Source organism: Argiope bruennichi, chromosome X2 (genome assembly GCF_947563725.1).
Source record: "Argiope bruennichi chromosome X2, qqArgBrue1.1, whole genome shotgun sequence".
Taxonomy (NCBI): Eukaryota; Metazoa; Arthropoda; class Arachnida; order Araneae; family Araneidae; genus Argiope; species Argiope bruennichi.
Window position 1 is genome coordinate 59,830,558 of NC_079163.1, and position 19,969 is coordinate 59,850,526.

Sequence of the window (19,969 nt, forward strand, 5' to 3'; positions counted from 1 at the left end):
TAAGATATTTTATTTGTTTAATAAAAATGCTCAGGTAAATTAACACAGCCATATTAGAAGTTTTTTTAAAATACCATTTTATCATTCAGATTTAGTATTTAAAAATTCAAAAAATACATTTGGAAATTATGAAATTTTTTTCTGAAACATTAACAAAGGTTTCTTTTATTCGCAAAAGGATTATTTTTCTTCAAAAGTAAAATTTTCTTTTAAAAAAAATGCTGTGAAGAAATTTAAGTGTGAGTTGATTAGTGATGGCATTCAGGTTTCTAATTTTAAGGATAAATATCATGGATATTTATTTTTCAATTAATTGTATTCATATAAAAAAAAACTGTATGATCTTATATGCTAATGTTATAAAGAGGCAGAAAAAGTATAAAGATAAAAGAGAGAAAGGATGGGAAACATACGAATTTTTTAAAAAAAAAAATTAAGAAAAAAAAAACAATAACACATCAAACATTTTACATACTTGATTTCAATTGTTTTTAGTTACAATGAACAATAATGAGGCAGACGATTTTTTAAAAAGTAATTTTAACTAAATAAAAAAAGAAAGATTTTTTTTTTTTTTTTTACTTAAAATGATATTGGAAACAAAAGTGAAAGATACTGTTTACAGTTTTTTCCCTTCCAATTTTCAGGCTGTGGTTTAAGCATTAATAAGAATCATGTTTTAGATGCGGAATTTGAATTTTGAGAGGAGTTGCATAGATTATCAGCTTTTATACAATATCTTGTGGAATATATTATATCATATATTCCACTTGTAAATTATTGTGCTTTCTCTTTGTTCATTAAGTTTATTTATTTTTTTCTGTCAAGTTCTCTTTATCTCTTTGGAAGTTCCCAATTATATGATACATATCCAAGTTCAACTGCTCTTTCATATGCTAAATTTCTTTTTTCTTCTTTTGTGAATAAAATGGACCAGGAAGTTCTTTCAGTTGCATTTAAAATGTACAAAACTACTTTGATTTTTAAAATACTGGTTTCACACAAACTCCTTCATCAGAACATATTTTGTGATCCTTCTGATATTTTTCATTCTCTGTCCATCCTTTTTTCTGTAATGAATAAAATCTGTCTTCAGTTGATTGCCATCTATTTTCTTTTATTAATCCAATTGATATATGTAAGTTAAATCACTCAGATAGTTTTTATCTACTTGTGTCATTAGCTTTAAAATTTTTGCTGAAGGTGAATTGATTCAATACTAAATTATTTTTGGAAATTAGCCTTTCTTCATGTTTTTGTAATGGGGACAATGGAAATTATTTTAAAGTCTCCAAGTGACTAAAGTCATATTCTCCAAGTTATTAAATTCCTATTGAACAAATGAATTTGCAGATAATTTGATTCAGAGATTATGATTATTTTTATTATTGATTCTAAATTGTAAATACTTTTTTTCAATTTAACATAAACAGTGTTAAAATTCATTATTCCATTGTAATTATCATTACTTTAAAACAATAAAAATTATTTCTCATTTTATTTTTTCCATATCCTTATTGAAATTGTCTTTTTTAATAATTTAGTCAAAACCGTAATTTTAAAAGATAAAGTAGGTATATAAACTATATAAGTTTTAAGGATTTTCATCATCCTTTATAATTTTTTTTACACAATATCTCAGAAATATTCACCACTTGGTATTTATCCACTCATTTGAATCAGTTAAAACAATATTAGTATAGCATTTTTTAAGGTGGAGCAAATGTTCCTTATTTTGTTAATGGTTTGGTTAACTAATATACATTAACATATTACAATAATGAATGCTTGTGAAGCAAATCACTTTAATTTCATGAATTATTACTGAAAATCAAAATGAGAAGAAATTAAGCTTAAAAAAAAACAAGAAAAAGAAAAATTTCTTGAGAAAATGTAAGTGTTGAATAAAATAAGACAAATATTATGCAAAAATAAGCAAATGATATTTTTCAATTTAATTGAAAATTCTATTGACTAATTTAGAATAAACTAATATTATTATATTAAATTAAAAAATAATTTTTATTTTTTGAAATTAAAAATTACATTCTAAATTTTCTTTAAAAATTTTAACTTCTATGCATTATTATAAAAGTAGAAAATTCAACATTTTGAACAAATTTATACAAGATATTAGAATTTTTAGTACAATTTTTCTTTTAAAATATTATTACACCAACCGTATAATTAGAAATAATTGATTCTATTAACTTTTCAGATTTAGTTTAGCTACTTTCAATCAAAATTCTGATTTTTAGCTTTAAAAGAAGAATTAAATTGCTGTATACATAAATAAATGTATTAAGCATTTATGAAAAAAAATTAATAAATTAGAATAAGAAATATATGTACTGAAAAAGTACTTTTTAAAATCATGTAATAATAATCAGCTTATGCATATAATTTTTAATTTAATGTAAATCTCCTTTTAACAAAACAAAAATTAATTTACATTAAATAGAGTAGATAGAAATCACATAATAGAAATAAATCACATAATTTCTCTATTTAATTAAATCATTAAATAGAGAAAATTCAGCTTTCCCAAGTTCCCAGCCACAGTCAACATTCATTTCTAGTCAAAAATTAGATTAATAAAACGTAATTATTAGCAAAAATAAACATATTATAACACGGTATTATTCTTTTATTAAGAAAGATCGTGCATAAATAAGGTCTGCCTTCATCATAGATCCGACCGACAGTCGTCCACACTCCACCCTAGACATTCCAAAAATGCGCTTCATTCTTGGCGTGTAAATAAATTTTCACCTTTTGGTGAAAAAAGCTTTTCCGTTAGCAACCATATATCGATTCCCCATTTCCATCACTACCGGAATGAAACCCGTCCTCCAGTGCTGCTTCCCCCCCTTTGAACTTCTAGTGGGGGTTCAAGCGTCCTCCGGTTAACGAGTCTCGATAGGAGCGGGCGTGTGTATGTGTTGTCGCTCTACAGAATATACCGTTAAAGTGAGAATGCAGACGATTTTTTAAAGCGCATACTGAGAATTAAAAATTGCAAAAGAATAAATATTTTCTGTTCGTATTCACATTAAAAAAAGAAAGAAGAAAATAACTTTTAATTATAAGCTTAACTTTCTTTATTTAATAAACTTTCAGTTAGAATAAAGAACAAAATTAAAATCTTTAATCGATATATTTTTAACTTAACATTTTTCATAATATAGTTTATGTACAACTCAACCATTGCAAAAAGTAGTAAACAAAACAACATTAGGGTTGCTACAAGAGCGATGCGATGGGTTGCAATATTGGCAACAAACTCGGGAGCACACTATTCACTTTATCTTAATTTTTTTTATCAAGACAATCACTCTTTATGTTTCGCATTAGAGCATCCAACAGCACACCGGTATTTCATCTTTTAACATATAATAAAAGGAAAGAAAATGACTCAAAATTATAACTTCAAATTAAACAAAAAATCCGCTTGATACTTGGCGGAGAACGTTAATGGCAGGCTCATCGACGAAACCGTTGCGGATTTAAAAATTAAATGCCATGCGCATAAGTTGACTTTTACGTCACATGAATTTACCGCATTGCGCCAGAAAAACAGTTGATTAGAATGTGATCATCCATTGTCGAATGATCTAACACGGGGTTAAACGGTGGAAAATTGACGACAGGTTTGGTCAGAACACCGATTTGACCATTGAGTATTGATTAATAAGCAGCTGTTGTTGGTGAATGCGGCCGTCAATCTGTTTGTGTAAATTTTGCTGAAAAATGCCCCCGTAAAGTGTTTTAAAGGTGTTAAGAATAAAATCTTTAACTATTTGATATGTTGGATATTTCCACAGATTAATTTTGAACTAAGAATTTAAGTTTCCGACTATGCAGTGAAAGTTGTGAAAGGAACAAACAAGTGTGCCTGCTTTGTGTGAAGATCAAACGAACATTTTAAAGTTAACGAAGATTGAAGACTTGTGAAGATTTTATCGTTTCGACGTCATTCAAGGATTTAAAAACTTTTCTATTTAGAATAGTTTAATCTTATGATTTCAAGGTAATTGATTTTTGATGTGATATGCATGTTCTTGTTTTGATTACTTTGAATAAAATGGTATGTTTCTTGAGTTTCAACAATAATGAATATTTACTTTTTAGGTACTTTCAGCAAAAATGAAGGCACAAACAAAAATGTCATTTCATAGCAATTATTCATCCAAATTTATTTTATCATTCTAAATTTCATAATATGTGGGATAAAAAAAAGTACCCGCCTAATTAGTTTCATTTGCTTAGCCGTTGCTAACCCGCATGTTGTGATTTAAAAGATATTAAGTAAATTTTAGAAGTTATAAAACTGACTTCGAAACTGATATACTAAATTGAATAGTTTGACTATGTTATTACAATTATATTTATTTTTGAAACGGGAATAGAAAGCCGACTTTCGTTTCAGTAGGTAGGATTTCCACTTTCATTCAATAGTAGATCTGAATATACAAAAAGATTAAATGAAATTTGTTTTTAAAAAAATTTATCAATAAAAAAAAGAGTACTTAAAAAGTAATGGAATAATATGAAGATAAAAGGTTAATCATGAAGATATCATACTAGTCTATTTGCTGCAATTTATGTTAGTTTATCAACATATGATTGAACCTAAAAGGTCACCAGTGGCTTGTAGTTGACTCAAAAATTGGCCAGTAGCTTGCAATTAATGCACTAGTCTCTTATTGCCTGCTTATGAAAAATTATGGAAAAGATATCAAGAAAGGATTTCGAAATTTTGTTTTATATTAGTCTGTTAATAATTAGAAAGAATTTTTTTGCCTTGCATGTTTAATCGAGAGCATTCTGAATTTCTCATCATCATTCAGCTTATAAATGAATACTTTTATTTATTTATTGAAAAAAAAAAAACCTAACTGCACAATAGAAACCAAACAAAATCATGCCAAATTTAATAAAATGATTGGGGCAGACCTAAATGTTGTTTGCTTCTATTTCTCTGATGGAAAAGGAATGTTCTTCGTTTTACATGTCTTCACATATTGATTATGAGTGAGGTATTGATTTTAATTTTTTTCATGAGGCATGTAGCATCAATGTAAAAATCGACTGTAATTCATAATTGAATAAAGTAGCTAGGAAAGCCTGGCATATAATTGGTTGCATATAATAATTTCTTTGAAAATTCACTATTAATCTTTGTATACAGGCACCATCCTATTTTGCTAAATCAATGATATCGTCATAAACATGATTAAAATAATTGTAAGTTAAGTAAATGAAAAGGTTATGGAAGATTTTTAATGTCGTATTAAATTGAATCGGAAGAAATTGTAAAATACTCGAATGCGATATATTTAAATAATCATCAGTGATGTTACATGACTGAAATGATTAATATTTAACCAAAAATATATTCTGAAAATTTCAAAACATCACCACTAAATAAAACAAGATGCACCTTTTTTGAATAGAGAGGAACAAAGGAAACTTGTTAAATTTGGGAAAACCATAAAAAATATTATATGATTGCAAGAATGAAATTTTTGGCATTTGCTCTAGGAAAAAGCTTGGAAAAGATATAGTCCATTAATTTTTTTTTCTTAATTTTTGCTTTTAATGATCAATTTGTATAAGGTTTTTACTGCTTCATTTTTGGGCTAGTTGTCTGTAGCTTCAAGAAATGCCAAGAGTGAATTTCTATCTATTATTTAATCTGAAGTAAAGTTAGTCTTTCTTCTACCACTTTGAATTCCATACCATGGTATTTTTATTTTCAAATTATATGTTTTAAATCACTTGATTCTCATTTTTATGAAATCCATTTTTTTTGTAATAATATTTACTGATGAAATCTTTAAATTTCTTTTTTAGTTTTTTTATGGTTATAATTCTTACAACTTAATTAATTACATATTTTGCATAATTTTAATATTAAACTATTTGTTACATATATATAGTTGGCAAAAAAGAATTTGCAGTGATCTTCATTTCCTGGATTTATCCATAATTTTGTATTTTTTAGTTTTTGAAATTTGTAATTCACAGATATTTTACTGAGGCTCATTGACTTTCTTGAATTTTGTCAGATTAAACTTAAAATTACATTACAATAAAAATTTAGCATTTGTAGTGATTGGATTTTGAAGCGATAGGAAATAAACGTTCTTAGATGGCGCTAGACAAGTAGTGCAAGTGTAATTAAAAGAGTGATGTCATTCGAATGTTGGCTGTTGGAGAAGAAGGAGTTACTGAGCAGAGTAACTTGAACGAATCTGCAATAAACTTGTTGTTAAGTTTTCTATTTGCCTATTTATTCAAAGCACTCACAAACCAGCCACGGCAGCATTCTTTTCAAGTGATAACTAACTTGTCAAATCTGACAATTAAGACAGTTTGAATTACTACCCTAAAAAAGGAAAATTGAATGCTTCTGTTACAAAAGTCCTTTCTTTCTTTTTTTTTTTTTTTTTGTTTCTATCCTAATGGTGGCTGTGTTTGGCAAATGTTTCGCAGACTTAGCAACAAGGCCTAAATGCAATTCTCTCTGAAATCATTCATTGTAACAATTAACTTAATTTAGAGATTTATGTAAAAAAAATTGTTTTCCTAATTATTTTTGTTGTTGAGGTTATTAAAATAAATATATTTATGGTAAATATATCTATTAAATTTTTTAGGAATTTCTGTAAGGGTAATTTATTAAGAAAAGAAATTAAGTGAATTCCAAAAATGATATGCTAATTGAAATGACCCTGTGTTGTAAAAAGTTCCTTAAAAGCAAAATGAAGTTTAATAGTTGGTATTTTATTATAATGGTAAAGCAATAATTTCTCTGATTTAATGAAATTAATTAATAATTTATGAAATATAATTTCAGTTGAAAAGTTGTTAGATGAAGCAGTCAGAAACTCAAATAATTGTTCAGTAGTCTGAAACAGAGTTGAAAATGTTGATATTAACATTTAAGTTGAAAATTAAATATTCAAATTAAAAAGAGATCTGAAAATAATTCTCCTGGTGTTGACAAAACTAGTTTAATCTGTTCTACTTTCTTTAATGGAGCCATTTTTTTAAGTCTAATTATTTGGGTAGTATTATGATAAATTATCAACATTATTGAGGAAAAATAGTCTTTATGGCAGACTGTAAATTGTTACATATTATCTTTTAAGAAAACTGTGGATTAGCCAGAAAGTTCTTCAAAACTTCTTTTTTCAAGAATTTCTTGAAAATTTATTAGACCTTCCATCTATGACATCTTACCAAAATTCTTTTTTTCCCATGAATCCTTCACTTCCTGATTTCAGTTCCTCATCATTGCCCTATTAATATGAATATTTTAACAGGTATGCATTATTTATTTTCTATTAGAAGAATGAAGTTCAAAGTATCAATCTGATTATCATATCAATCTACCTTGATCAATCTGAACTTTCATATATTAGTCAAGAAAAATAACACAACATTTCTCAGAACTGCCTGCTTTCTCAAAAAGTAATCTAAATTCAGCAATTATTTAAAAAAATATAAAAATAGGAAAGCAAAATGTTGATTAATACTCTGAAATGTCGTAGTGAATTTTCAAAATTAGGCATTTTCTTAGCTAAATGAAATGGTTTGGAATTCTGAAAATCACAGAATTTTTATAAATTAAGCTTATTAAGGAAATATTTTATTAGTTTCCCACAATTTCTTTTGCAAAATTATGAAAATCTAATATTTGCTCTTTGTCCCGCCGATGAAATTGTTTTACAATATACATGTATGTATGGATATACATCTCATTAACATTCTGAATTAGTTTAAAATTATGCCTGATTTTTACTTCATGCTTATTTCCTAGACCTTTGATATGGAGTTGCAGTTACCTCTGAATTTGTTCAGTGGTGTGAAATTCAAACTGTCAGATATATCTGATACCATGTTAGAGTTATTTGTATGAATCATATTTGAATTTCAAAAAAGTGGATCAAAAACCTTTTCCCCATTATGTTATTTTTAGACCGCTTTAGAATATACCCAGTTTCTCTCTAATTTTATGTAACAAATGTAGTAATCTGGCTGGTTAACGATTTTACCCTTTAGGTTTATATTGCATACAATGTCAAGAAAAATAATTTAATTACTAGGCCAATTTACCTAATAGTTGAATTTTGAAATAACTAGTGGTAAAGCTTTTATAGCTTTAATCATTTCAAATAGAATCTCTTAATGAGTTTCCTAAGTTTCTGCCTACTGTTGAGTTTCACCTGTTAGTTGGTATTAAGTCAAGTAAAGTGTCTTGACTTTTCCAATTTGCCACAGATAACTTGAAAATTGTTGATTATGCTGTAGAGCAGCTAATCCATAACTGTATGACTATGTTTTTTAATCAATGAACCAGAAATCTTTTTGAAGAAACTACATTAAGAAAGTAAAAGTACTATCAATTGACAGGGATCTGTTAATTAAAGAATCACTTGAAGAGACACCAAATTTTTTTTCTCTCTCTTTCAAACTTTATTGTTCCATTGTATGTATAATCGATAGCAGTATTCAGTGAATGCCAAGTTTGTGCTGCAATATTTGATAGTGTGCTTAACCACCTATCTGTATGAATGTGCTTTTTCAACTTTGCATATTTTTTAAAAATATAAGTTCAGAAATAAACTGAATATAGAAGTCACTTGAGCTGAAACTGCCAAGTTTTAATCGAGATATTCGTCTTCTCATGGGGGGCAAACAATATCAAAAATCCTATTGAGTTTAAAAAAAAAAAAAAAATTTGGAACATGTTTTTGACTTTTCTTGCATAAATAATAACTATAATGTTTTTTTTTTTTTTATGATACTTGTGTATTAATTTTTTTACCAGAATTAATCATCAGCAGTGTTAAGTTAGTCTATTGACGATGTTTGTCAATGACATGCAGTGAAGTCTTAAAGATCATCAGTGGTACATGGCTAATACAAAGTATCTAATTGTTTTATTGTAAATTTTACTAATTAACAGATTATACAAGCATAATATATGTTTATTATGTTATAATATCTGTATTATGTTTGCATTTTCTTCTTTGTTTAGTTAGTGACCCTCAAAATATTTTTAGCACAATAGATAGTCTACATTGTTAAAAAAATGAAAACTGCTCTGCAGAGCATAAAATGAACATCCCTAATTAGAAATATTGATGCAGTAGAATTGATGCTTGCTCTTATCAAAATTGCAATAATCTTCTAAAAAATACTAATTTTTTTTTAAAGAGCTACATATACTAATATGTTTTCTAGATTAAAGTTATATGGAAAAAATTACTTTGATATGTATGTAAAAAAAATTTTGCATTTTCTTTTTATGCTAAAAATTTTATTTAATCTTTTTTAAAAATTTATGTTAGAATGTGAATGTGGTTTTGTGAAGGACATTCTAGTTTCCATTTCTTTATCAATCGACCATGGTTCGAAATTTTGAGATCCATATCAAAATAACTTCAAAGTAGGTCATTGATATTGCAAAATAACATCACCAAACTTGTTATTTTTTTAAAAGGAATCGAAGTCATTGTTATTGAAAAAATAAAAAATAAGCAGAATTAGCACATTAAACTTTCTTTTACTGTAATTTTACTATAATTATATACTATAATTGCATTACTTTGATTTATTTTAGGCATTTACAAAGTTAGTCATTTGATATAAGAAAATGGGCAAAAAACAAGAAAACAACTGCCTGTAAATATCAATTCAATTGCATTCATGTTAAATAGTACGGCTGTTTAACTTCATTAATTTATAGATTTGTGCTTTCATCATCCTTTTTCATTTGAAGCATTTTGCTGACTAATTATCTTCTATTGTAGATTCTATTTTAGCTATGAAAGGAATGTTAATTCATAAGCCCACAACATTTTCTCTTGACCCCTTGATTTTCTAAACAACCAGCAATGCAGAACATAGCCATCAAAAGTGACTGTAGTGAAATTATTGATAGTGAGAGTTGGAACCAGACCATACCTTTTAGATTTCAAGCCTCAGTTTTGTTTATTTGTCTCATTGTTAGGGATATGATTCTTCCATGAATCTGCCGTTTCAGCAATTTTTTTTTTTTTTTTTTTTATTTCTTACATTTTTTCTGCTTTGTAGTAAATTTGTAGTTTATCTGTTCAAAAAGGACTATCATAAAGACAAAATGGACAGAAATCTTTGTAAAATATAAATTCAGCTGCAAGAAATTGTAGAGCTGAAGTTCATACCAAGAAAAAAAAAGTCTGTGGCAAACAAGCAAGTTTCAAAGAAAATATCTGGCAGAGCTGCTAAATTGCTGCTAAATGTTCATAAAAAATAATAAGGTCCAGGTTTCAAAGATTTCTACCAAATCTGAACCTTGTTCATAAAGTGAAGCTACTTGTTGTACCAAAGTGACTGTTGCTCAAAAGCAAACTGTGAAATATCTAATGAGTCTCATCTCAATAAAAGATCTGTAAAAAAAAAAAAGAACTCCTGAAAAGCCAGTAATGTGTCTACATGCCACGAAAGTCCATTGACCTTTAAAAAAAATGTTTGCTAAATCATACTAGTGAAATATGTTTACAACAAAGTACTAGCTTTTACCTCATTTTTGTTGTCTAAATACATTTCTCCTGGGCGTTATACCCCTTAAAGTTTCTTTAGGAAAATTGTATGATATTGATTTCTTACTTATAATTTGAAATAAATAGACTAATTGGGCTGTAGCTTTCATCATTTTTTCTGTTCATTGACTATTTAATTCATGCTTTTTTCATGTTGTTTTGTGCCACTTTTGGATATTCTCTTTCTTGCCTTTTGGTGAATCACGTCCCTGCATTATCTGAATTTGTGTTCTACTTGAACTACAAATATGTTCTGAAATTGTATGGAATTTTTAGTATTGGAGATAGTTAAACTAAATTAAAATTGGTTATTGCAAGTAATTTTGTAATTATCTAGAAATATTAAATCATTCAATTTTATCATCACCATTACATTACATTTTGCTTTAAGGAATTTTTATCTGACACTTCTCTCATTACTAGTTGAGGGCATGCTTTGCTCATGAAAGTTTCAGTGATTTTTTAAAAAAAATATTTTTATAAAAAGCATCCTATCTAAGAAACTTTCCTTTCCTTTATTGAGAAGAACTGAATTTTTGAAAAAATGAGTATGTTGTTAATGCATTTATAATGTTAAAAACTGCCAATTGAAAAAGAATTATTTAGTGAGTTTCCTTTTGGTTTCAAGAAGGGAAAGAGATGTTTGTGTGTGATGAAATTCATGCCTTTTAAAAGTACTCTACATTTATGTTCATAAACTAATAATAATCAGTTGGTCTGTATTCTCCATTGCTTGAATAACTGAAAAGTTTTGCTTTCATAATATTATAAATCTTCTGTTGTTGAGTTCATTCTTGAGGAATCTTTTTTGAGGCATAATTGCTGTTATTACCCTATTAAATATTATTTCTGGTTTAGTTGAGGTTTTAGCTTGTCTGACATTTTTTAATTATAATGAGAAAATCATATTTGTCATGACCAGTTTTGTAGTTAATACTTTTATTTTGCAAAATTTTAAAATTATTTAAAAATATTAATTTTCAAACATTCACTAAAAAGATTTTTTGCAATAAAAGTGTCACCAGCAAATTAATGATTTTTTAAAACCTATCATTATAATTATTATAGGATATGAAGGTTCTTGTATCTTAACCTTATCTTTGTCTTATTCCATTTTCTTCTAATAGATAAAAATATATATATATATATAAATTTGCTAAAATCTGTTATCTTTGTTTACTTGCATCAGTTTTCAGATTTGAAAAGCTGTTACTTTTTAACCATATCAGTTGATGTTATATTTTGCTTATGTACCGTCTCCGAACTTCCACACTATATAATGTACCAATGCAAAATTTATTTAGAAAATATTTTTGTGTACAATTTTTATTCAGAAACGTTTTTATCTGCATATATGATTCTTTGGAAGAGTGAGGGAAGAAGGAAAAAAAAAAAAAAAAAAAAGAATAATTAGAATTTTGATCAAAGCAAATAATAATTTTACTTGTATTAAAATTCATAATTATAGATATTTATTTAATCTAGAGTCTCATTCTTTATAACTTTGCTTTTATTGAGTGTATTATTTTCAAGGTATTTAGAGATAATTGAAAAAGACTTCTTGTTTTTTTTTTTTTTCCTTATTAAAATATCAATATTTAACCTAGCTTGTAAAAATTTCATCTAGTGTAAATAATTTTAAATAATTTTTAAAATTATTTACACTAAAATTTAAATTGTAATAATTTTTTATAATTTAATTATATAATTAAAATATATTAATATATAGATAAAATTGTGAGAGAATAGGGTAGTCAATATATGCTTGTCTACTTTGATATTTCTCAGCATCTAGATATTTTTGAAATGTAATAATATTCATTCAAATCATCATATAAAAAATTGAGTTTTGCATTTATAAAATAATTTTCCTAATTTTTTTTTTTTTTTTTTTTTTGACTTCCAGTGTTGTTTCAGATAGATGTTTGACTGTAACATCTATCAAGTATTTTGGGAAAGGATAAAGATGAATTCTCATACTTTCTTGATAAAATAGTAGCTAATTGGATGTTGTTTCCTCTCCAGTTTTGCACATCACAATATCTTTTTAAAGAAATTGATTATGTAATTTGAGAAGCAACTTTTAAATAGTACATTAAAATAAGTGTCTGTATAATGCATTTACTTTAGTTGCAACATCATAAAAGACCATCTCCTATTTGCATTTGAATCAGATGATTTTAATAAAATTATCAAAGAATTTCATGTTTAATTAGATTAATATTCATTTGAATTTTGTGGTGTTCAATCATAATACTTTTGTCTATCTTCTTAATAAGAAATGCTCCTGCTCAGGGTGTTATATCTACAGAAACAAAAAATTCTTGGGAAAAAAATACAGAAAATTCTGAATTGTTGCTTCATTTTAAATCTTAAAATATGGAAGGAAAATAGAGCATGAGTTCATAGAGAACAAGGAGAATGTTGGAATTCACTTTTGAATGCAGGAAGACAGAATATAGATTTTCTTAGAAGTTCAATAAAGTATTATTAGACAAAAGTGAGATCTTATCTTGGAAAAGATAAAAAAAATTTTCATAAATAAGGACAACTAAATAGTGGTATTATACTCTACTGAAATGTCCATAAAAAAAAGACAACCATGAAGGTGAATTATGAGAAGAAAAGGTAATTTCATTCATTTCGGTTCATTTCTGTTTTAGATATTTAACAGCAAAAGCATTGTAAAGGATGGAAGTGTGTGAAATGTAACAGCAAGTGTAAAATCTCAATTTTTGTTATTCAAATGAAGATAAATTTCTATGTTCGATATTCTATTTGAAAATTTACGAGGGGAGACATCTTGTGTAATCGAAGATTTTTGTTTACTTCATGAAAATAAATAAAGAATTTAGACCTCAGCTAACTACATAATTTTATTTAAAAGGCTTCTATCATATATAAAAACTATAAAAGTTGAAATATTTTTATGTGGAGCTAGCTAAGAGATACATAAGATGAGAAAGAATTAGATTTTCTTTGTAATTTGGAATACTTATTGAGCCGTTTAGTAAAAATAATAATAATATTTCTTGTTAAGGTTGTTTTTTCCCTTTGACTTACCAGACATTGGCTATATCATTGGCATAGCCACTAAATTTTTCTATGATTATTAACTCAACATCTTTTATTATCATGAGTAGGTTTTAGATAAGCTAACATAAAATGCAGTTTTTTTTTGTTTTAGAGAAACCACATGTTTATTGCTATTAGAAGCCCATTCATTTTGTGATTTTATATGAAAGCTGACCACAAAGTAGTATGTTTTAGGAACTAAAAACAAAGTCGTTTTTTTAAAAAACTAAATAAGAAAAACTTCATTAACATAGTATACATTTCTGACTCTGCAGTTCGAGAAATTCTCATATGAACATTAAAGATGTTTAATGTAATATGAAAATAGTATGATTTGCATGAGCTGTCAAATTCACATAGAAATTTAAATTTAAAAAAAATAAAGATAGTTAATAAAGAAAGGAAGAGGGATGGGTGGGATAGGAACTAAAAGTATAAAATAGAGAATATATATGTTAAAAAAAAGGTCAAAAATTAAAAAGCATCTGTTCACTCTTAGGATACAAATGTATCTTATGTTTACATTTTAGATAAATTTTCTGAAAAATATCAAGTTATGAATATTGATAAAATCAAATATAGTTATAAAATTGAAAAAAAAAATTATTTCATTTATTATTCAGCTACAAATTTTGTATTGTAACAATTAATGTGTACTTCTATTCACAAATATAGTAAAAAGTAATTAAAGATTTTATTTTTTTATTATGTCACTACTGCATACTGTAAAAGCTAATCTTCATGAAAAAAAAGTATTTCTGCAACAAAAAGAATAAATATCTATGAGTGACTTTTGAAAGTGCATAAAAGAAAAGAAAAATGTATGTAAATAAAAAAGAAAAAGATAATTTCTACATTAAAAAAGAGTAAATATCTAGGAGTAGCTCTTGAGGAATCATGAGTACTATTATGTAGCTTTACAATAGGTTATTTAACTGATCATTTTCATTTGATTTGGAAGTTCCTACTTTCTGTAAATAAGATTTGTATTTTAAATTAAGTATTGAAGGTTTAGTTTTAAGTACATGCTTTAATATGTTACTTATTTCATAGAAGATGTTGAAACTTGAGCATCAATTCTGGCTCTTTTCTCTGTCTGATGAAATGCTCTTGTCATCTAAAAAATTTTAAATATGTGTATATTTGTTAATTTTTCTCCCTTAATTTCATTGATGACTGGCTTTAAATTTTGTGTAGCTTTTGAAACTTATCATTATTAATGATAATGAATCCTCCCATTTGTAATTTCACATATTCATAATAAACGTATTGGAAATGTCTTTTTGTTAAAAGGAATATTTCTGACATTTTATTTTGCCTTCCTCTATGCTGAAAGTCCTTTGTCAGATTCGAATTTGTTATCATCTAACTTCTATTTCATGCTATCATATTTTCATCAGCATTAATATATTCTGGAAAAGTAATTTATTTTATATTGTCTTCTATAATGCTGTAGTTATCAAGCTCTATTTTTGGTGAGTTATGATTTTGAAACTGATTTCTTTTGAAAATACTGCATATTTGAAATTTAGTCCAAAATGTGCGCATGGATTGTATTCTTTGCAACGAAAAGAAATGTCACTTTCAAGAATATTCAATTTCAGTATATTATTAATGTTATAGTGATAGCGTACTTGATTTTTATTCACTATAAACATGTACTCTCATTGAATATTTAATATTGGCTCATAGATAATGCATTGTAAACCACCATCAATTGCGGATAGCAGGATTTTTGTTGAGATTTATACTCATTAAATTAGATATTCATTATATGTATGTGTGTGTATATATATATATTTGTGTAATACTCTTTAATAAATAATAATATGAAAGAAGGGGGGATGAAGTCTTGGATAAATTTTAAATTGTAACATTTTATTACAAAATTTTTATTTAAAGAATTTAAGAAGTTTTATTTCTGTTAATTACTATAACATTTTTTTTAATTTTTCAGACAGAATCAAAGAAGATTTATTAAGGATGATTGTATTAGGCATACTGGATTCTTGAAATGTAAGAATTATATATTTTGTATCAGTTATATTAATTTATACCTATTTTTGAGGTGTTGAAAACAGGTAGCCTTTTATAATCATATAATGCATTTATATTGTATCTTGTTACAAATGCATGAAAATATTTTTAAATGAGTTTTGGATTGTATTGATTTTTAAATTACATGAAAGCTGAATATTTGAGATTGAATACAAATAAATCATTCATGGCATCAGATTCCTTATTGACTAATATTTGTTTTTGCCTGCTTTAAATTTTTATTTCTCTTTTTCTGGTCAGAATATCCATACAAATTATATGCATTTTATTTCATTTTTACTTTGTAGATTATGACTATAACCTTGTTTAACAACATATTGCAGGAAAGAATTAAAAAAAGGAATAGTTTATTCCAGTTATTGGAATTTCCTTAACTCCCATTGGCAACATCTGTAATCATGCCTGCCTTCTTGATATTATACATTTATAAGGTTTATTCCCAAATGATTTTGAATTTGTAAGTATCATAAGGTATTTTGTAAGGGTAAGGGTAATAAGGTATTTTGTAAGTATAAATTTTGTAAAGGGAATGATTTTGTATGTATCAATAATGGATTTCCGACACATGTGACTCCCATTAGAGAGTTACATTATATTTGAAATTGATGTATCCCAAGAAAAGTTAGCCTTTTCTAGCATCAAAGTAATGTTTCACTTTTAAAAACTTAAAATCAAAATGATGAGACTGTCTGCTTTTCGTATCTTAGAGATAACAATAGATAAAATAGAATGGAAATGAAAACTAGAGTTAAAAAGACCCATTATTCATTCAGAACAATGTACGTATTATGGAAAACCTTAAATATCTGCAGTAAAGTCAAATTACGCATGTTAAATGCAACAATATTAACACTTCTTTATGCTAATAAAACTTATTTATTCACAAAAACAGAAATTAAATGCTTTCCAAACTGTTTGTTTCAGAAAGGTTCTTAAAATCTATTAACCAAATAAAATTTCAAATATTGAATTGTATTATAAAATTTCTGTCAAAATAAAAAGAAATGATGCTGGACATAAGATTGAACATATACTTAAAATGATACCTAAAAGTGATATGAAAATTGTTCTGGCACGACTATCAGATGGAAAGAGAAAGACCAAAGGAGCCATATGGTTATAGAGGAAAGGAATTCTTTTAGACAGCCAAATTAGGGATGCACTTGGCAGACTGTGTTGGATCGGTTTAAATGGCATGCTGCTGTTGTGACCTCATACAGGAACTTGGTATAAAGATAATTGAATATGGCTGCTAAATAAATATATGTATATTTTTTACTCATTACATTTATTACTGTAATCTTTCTTAAAGTTTATGTTCATATTTATTTGTAGGGAAGTGAAAAAAGGAGCTTTCTTTTGTTATTCAACTAAAAACAGGATATGAATTTTTAAAAAAGTAAGCCTATAACCACTTATATATGTATTTTAATTTGTTAACCTGTTCTACCTATAAACATTTAACCTATCATCACTCCAAATTTATTTTGCCTGGTGATTAACAACTTTACTAACCATTCCAAGAATAAATTAAAAAAATTTAAATTATTTATTTTTTAAAAAGATTTTTGTATGTTAATCTATATAATATTAAACAATGCAAAAAAGGGCATAAAAATGCTGTGAAATGATAATTCTCTCAGCTCTATAATTAACTTATTCCGAAGCCTTCCTAGTGCAAATAAAAATTAAAAAAAGCATTTACCATTTTTGGACAAATGTTTGAAATTTTACATAGCTATAGTTGCAAAACGAATTAACATATCTATAGGAAATATGTTATTGTTCAGAGTCTATATAAATAGTATATCTGTGCCAAATTTTTATGAAAATCTGAGTTGGTGAGGTTTATATAGTGTATTGACTTGGAATGACCCTATACTTTTTTTTTCCTTTATTTTTTTTAAGGCTGCCTTTATAAAAAAAAAATAATATCATTAACAAAATATTTTAACTTTATCTTTGTAATCACACACACACACACACACACTTCATTTTTGATATTCAGCAAAACTTTCATCACAACACATACATAAAGTTTCATCTTTAGTATTAGCATTCCAATTAAATAAATTATAATATATATTTAAAATAATTTTATTAGCCTCCTAATTGCAGCTTATAATGTTTCATTTATGTCTTTTCACTATTATATTTTTATATAGATTATAATATTTTTTACATTTAAAATGTTATAAACTATATAAATTATTAAATATATTTTTGCCTTCTCACATATAATGTTTACACTATGTAGCTGTCAATAATTGAATTGAAATATAGTAAATGCAATTTTTGTTCTAAATAATTGCTGTTAGTATTTCAAATTTTGCTAACAAATGCTGAGGTATGACTAGTTATCCTTGTCTTGCTTACACCAGATTTTACACCTTGCTAAGGAGTTCATGAATATTCAAGGTTGTGGCAAATGGTGGGAACTGAGGGTGGAATCTTACAGGCCAACATTACCTCCCCTCTGCAAGAAGTATGCTCTATCATTAGAATGGAGATAATTTGACCTCAAATCATTAATGTACTCTAATGAAGATAAAAAAAAAAACTTCTTGCTTATCTAGTGACTTCCTAGCTCCTCTTGGAGGAAAAATACTGAAGTATAAGGAAAGTTTAATGAAAGTTTTGTAATAATTAATGAAATAATTTTTTATTAAAAGTATGGAACATTTTCATTTTGAATATGTATTCTGTATATATCAGTTTGTATTTAAATAAATGCCTATCAATAAATTTTTAAAAGGAAGTATTGATGATATAAAAACAGCTCTTGTTTTTAATATTTTTGATATTTACTGTTTATGTAATAATGAATCATTGGATATTTTATTCATATTATTTATTCCATTCTTATTTCTAAACATTTTTTTTTCATTTGAAATATAAATGTTCTAAAATAAATATTTGTCATTTTGTATTTATAGGCTAACTTTCTGTCATGGAAACTGAATCCAAATTTTATTCTGGAGCTGAACTATCAATACTATAAGCCGAATGTAATCGGACAGCATAAGTGGCAAAATCTTTCTGAATCTTATTGTATATTAAAAGATTTGGAAATATAAATTTCTTTGATTTTAAATGTTTGCACATAAATAAAGAAGACGAAGATTTTACTGAAGCAGATTTACAGAAAATGTCAGATTTTAATAATGTGCCACTTCTAGGAATGGATATTAATAAAACAGTAGAATTGATTGAAAATGAAGGTTCGACTGTTTCTTCGGCTAGTGTAGTAAAAAGGAAGGCTCCTAAAATGCGAAGAAGACGACGATATGTTTATTCAAAACCCAAAAAGAAGAAGAAAAAGAAAGATATATGTGAAAATTTAAAAGATACAGTGAGTTTCCCCACTGTTGGACTAATTTGTGAAAGTAAGGATAAAGGTAATCATTCTGATTGCTCTTCAGATACTATCATTGATGATCTTAATGAAGATTTATATAAAGCTGAGGTAAATATTAAAAAGGAATTTCCTGATAGTTTGCTGGAAGATGAACATTTTCCACCACCTGAATTAGGGAGATTATTAATCAGTGATGGTATGCTTTTAAGTGAAACAAAACAAAGTGGAACAAGACGACAAAAAGGTGCAAGAAGTAAAAGTCGGGCTAGAAATAACAAATCTAAAGGCAGTCGATCCAAGAAGATACAGCCAGAAATTATAAATAAAATTGATAATCCTTTATTATCTATTAAATATGAACTGAAAGAGGCATCTGAGCCGCCTACTCTTCCAGTTAAAGAATCAGCAAATATTATTTCTGAGAAAATGGTAGCATTTCCTAGAGATTTCCAAAATACAACAAATTTATTTTCAGCATCATTTGATGTAGCTGTGCCTGAAAGTAAGAAAAGGAAACCCCAAACCGCAAGAAGGGGAAAGAAAAAGCAAAATTCTTATGATAGAAATATTATACAACAACCTAAAAACAATATTTTAGCTTCTGATGACTATCCTGTTGAATATGGAAGTAATTTATTAATTGATGAGTCCGTAATGAATAATAAAGGAATTCCTTTTTTCTCAAATGTTTTTGAAAGTTCTGTGACTGAAATGTCAAAGGCAAAAATGGTGACTGCCAAAAAAAGAAGTCCAGCAAAAAGAACTAGAAATAATCGAACTTCTGTAGTTTCAGATATTTCAAATAATGATGTGTGCAGTTTTCTTACGCCTCCTTTATCTAATGCATTGGAACAAAATAGTCTTTCTTGCCATCCAACTAATC

At 26.6% G+C, this 19,969-nt stretch overlaps 1 protein-coding gene across 1 annotated transcript; it reads left to right on the plus strand.

The window, feature by feature from the left end:
* Window positions 1–3,590: 3,590 nt before the first annotated feature.
* Window positions 3,591–19,967, plus strand: LOC129959788 (uncharacterized). The gene is made up of 5 exons (XM_056072681.1): window positions 3,591–4,030; window positions 15,628–15,686; window positions 17,064–17,127; window positions 18,665–19,737; window positions 19,947–19,967. Exons 4-5 carry the CDS (start codon window positions 18,877–18,879, stop codon window positions 19,965–19,967), a joined length of 882 nt encoding a protein of 293 aa, XP_055928656.1. The 5' UTR covers window positions 3,591–4,030; window positions 15,628–15,686; window positions 17,064–17,127; window positions 18,665–18,876.
* Window positions 19,968–19,969: the final 2 nt, after the last annotated feature.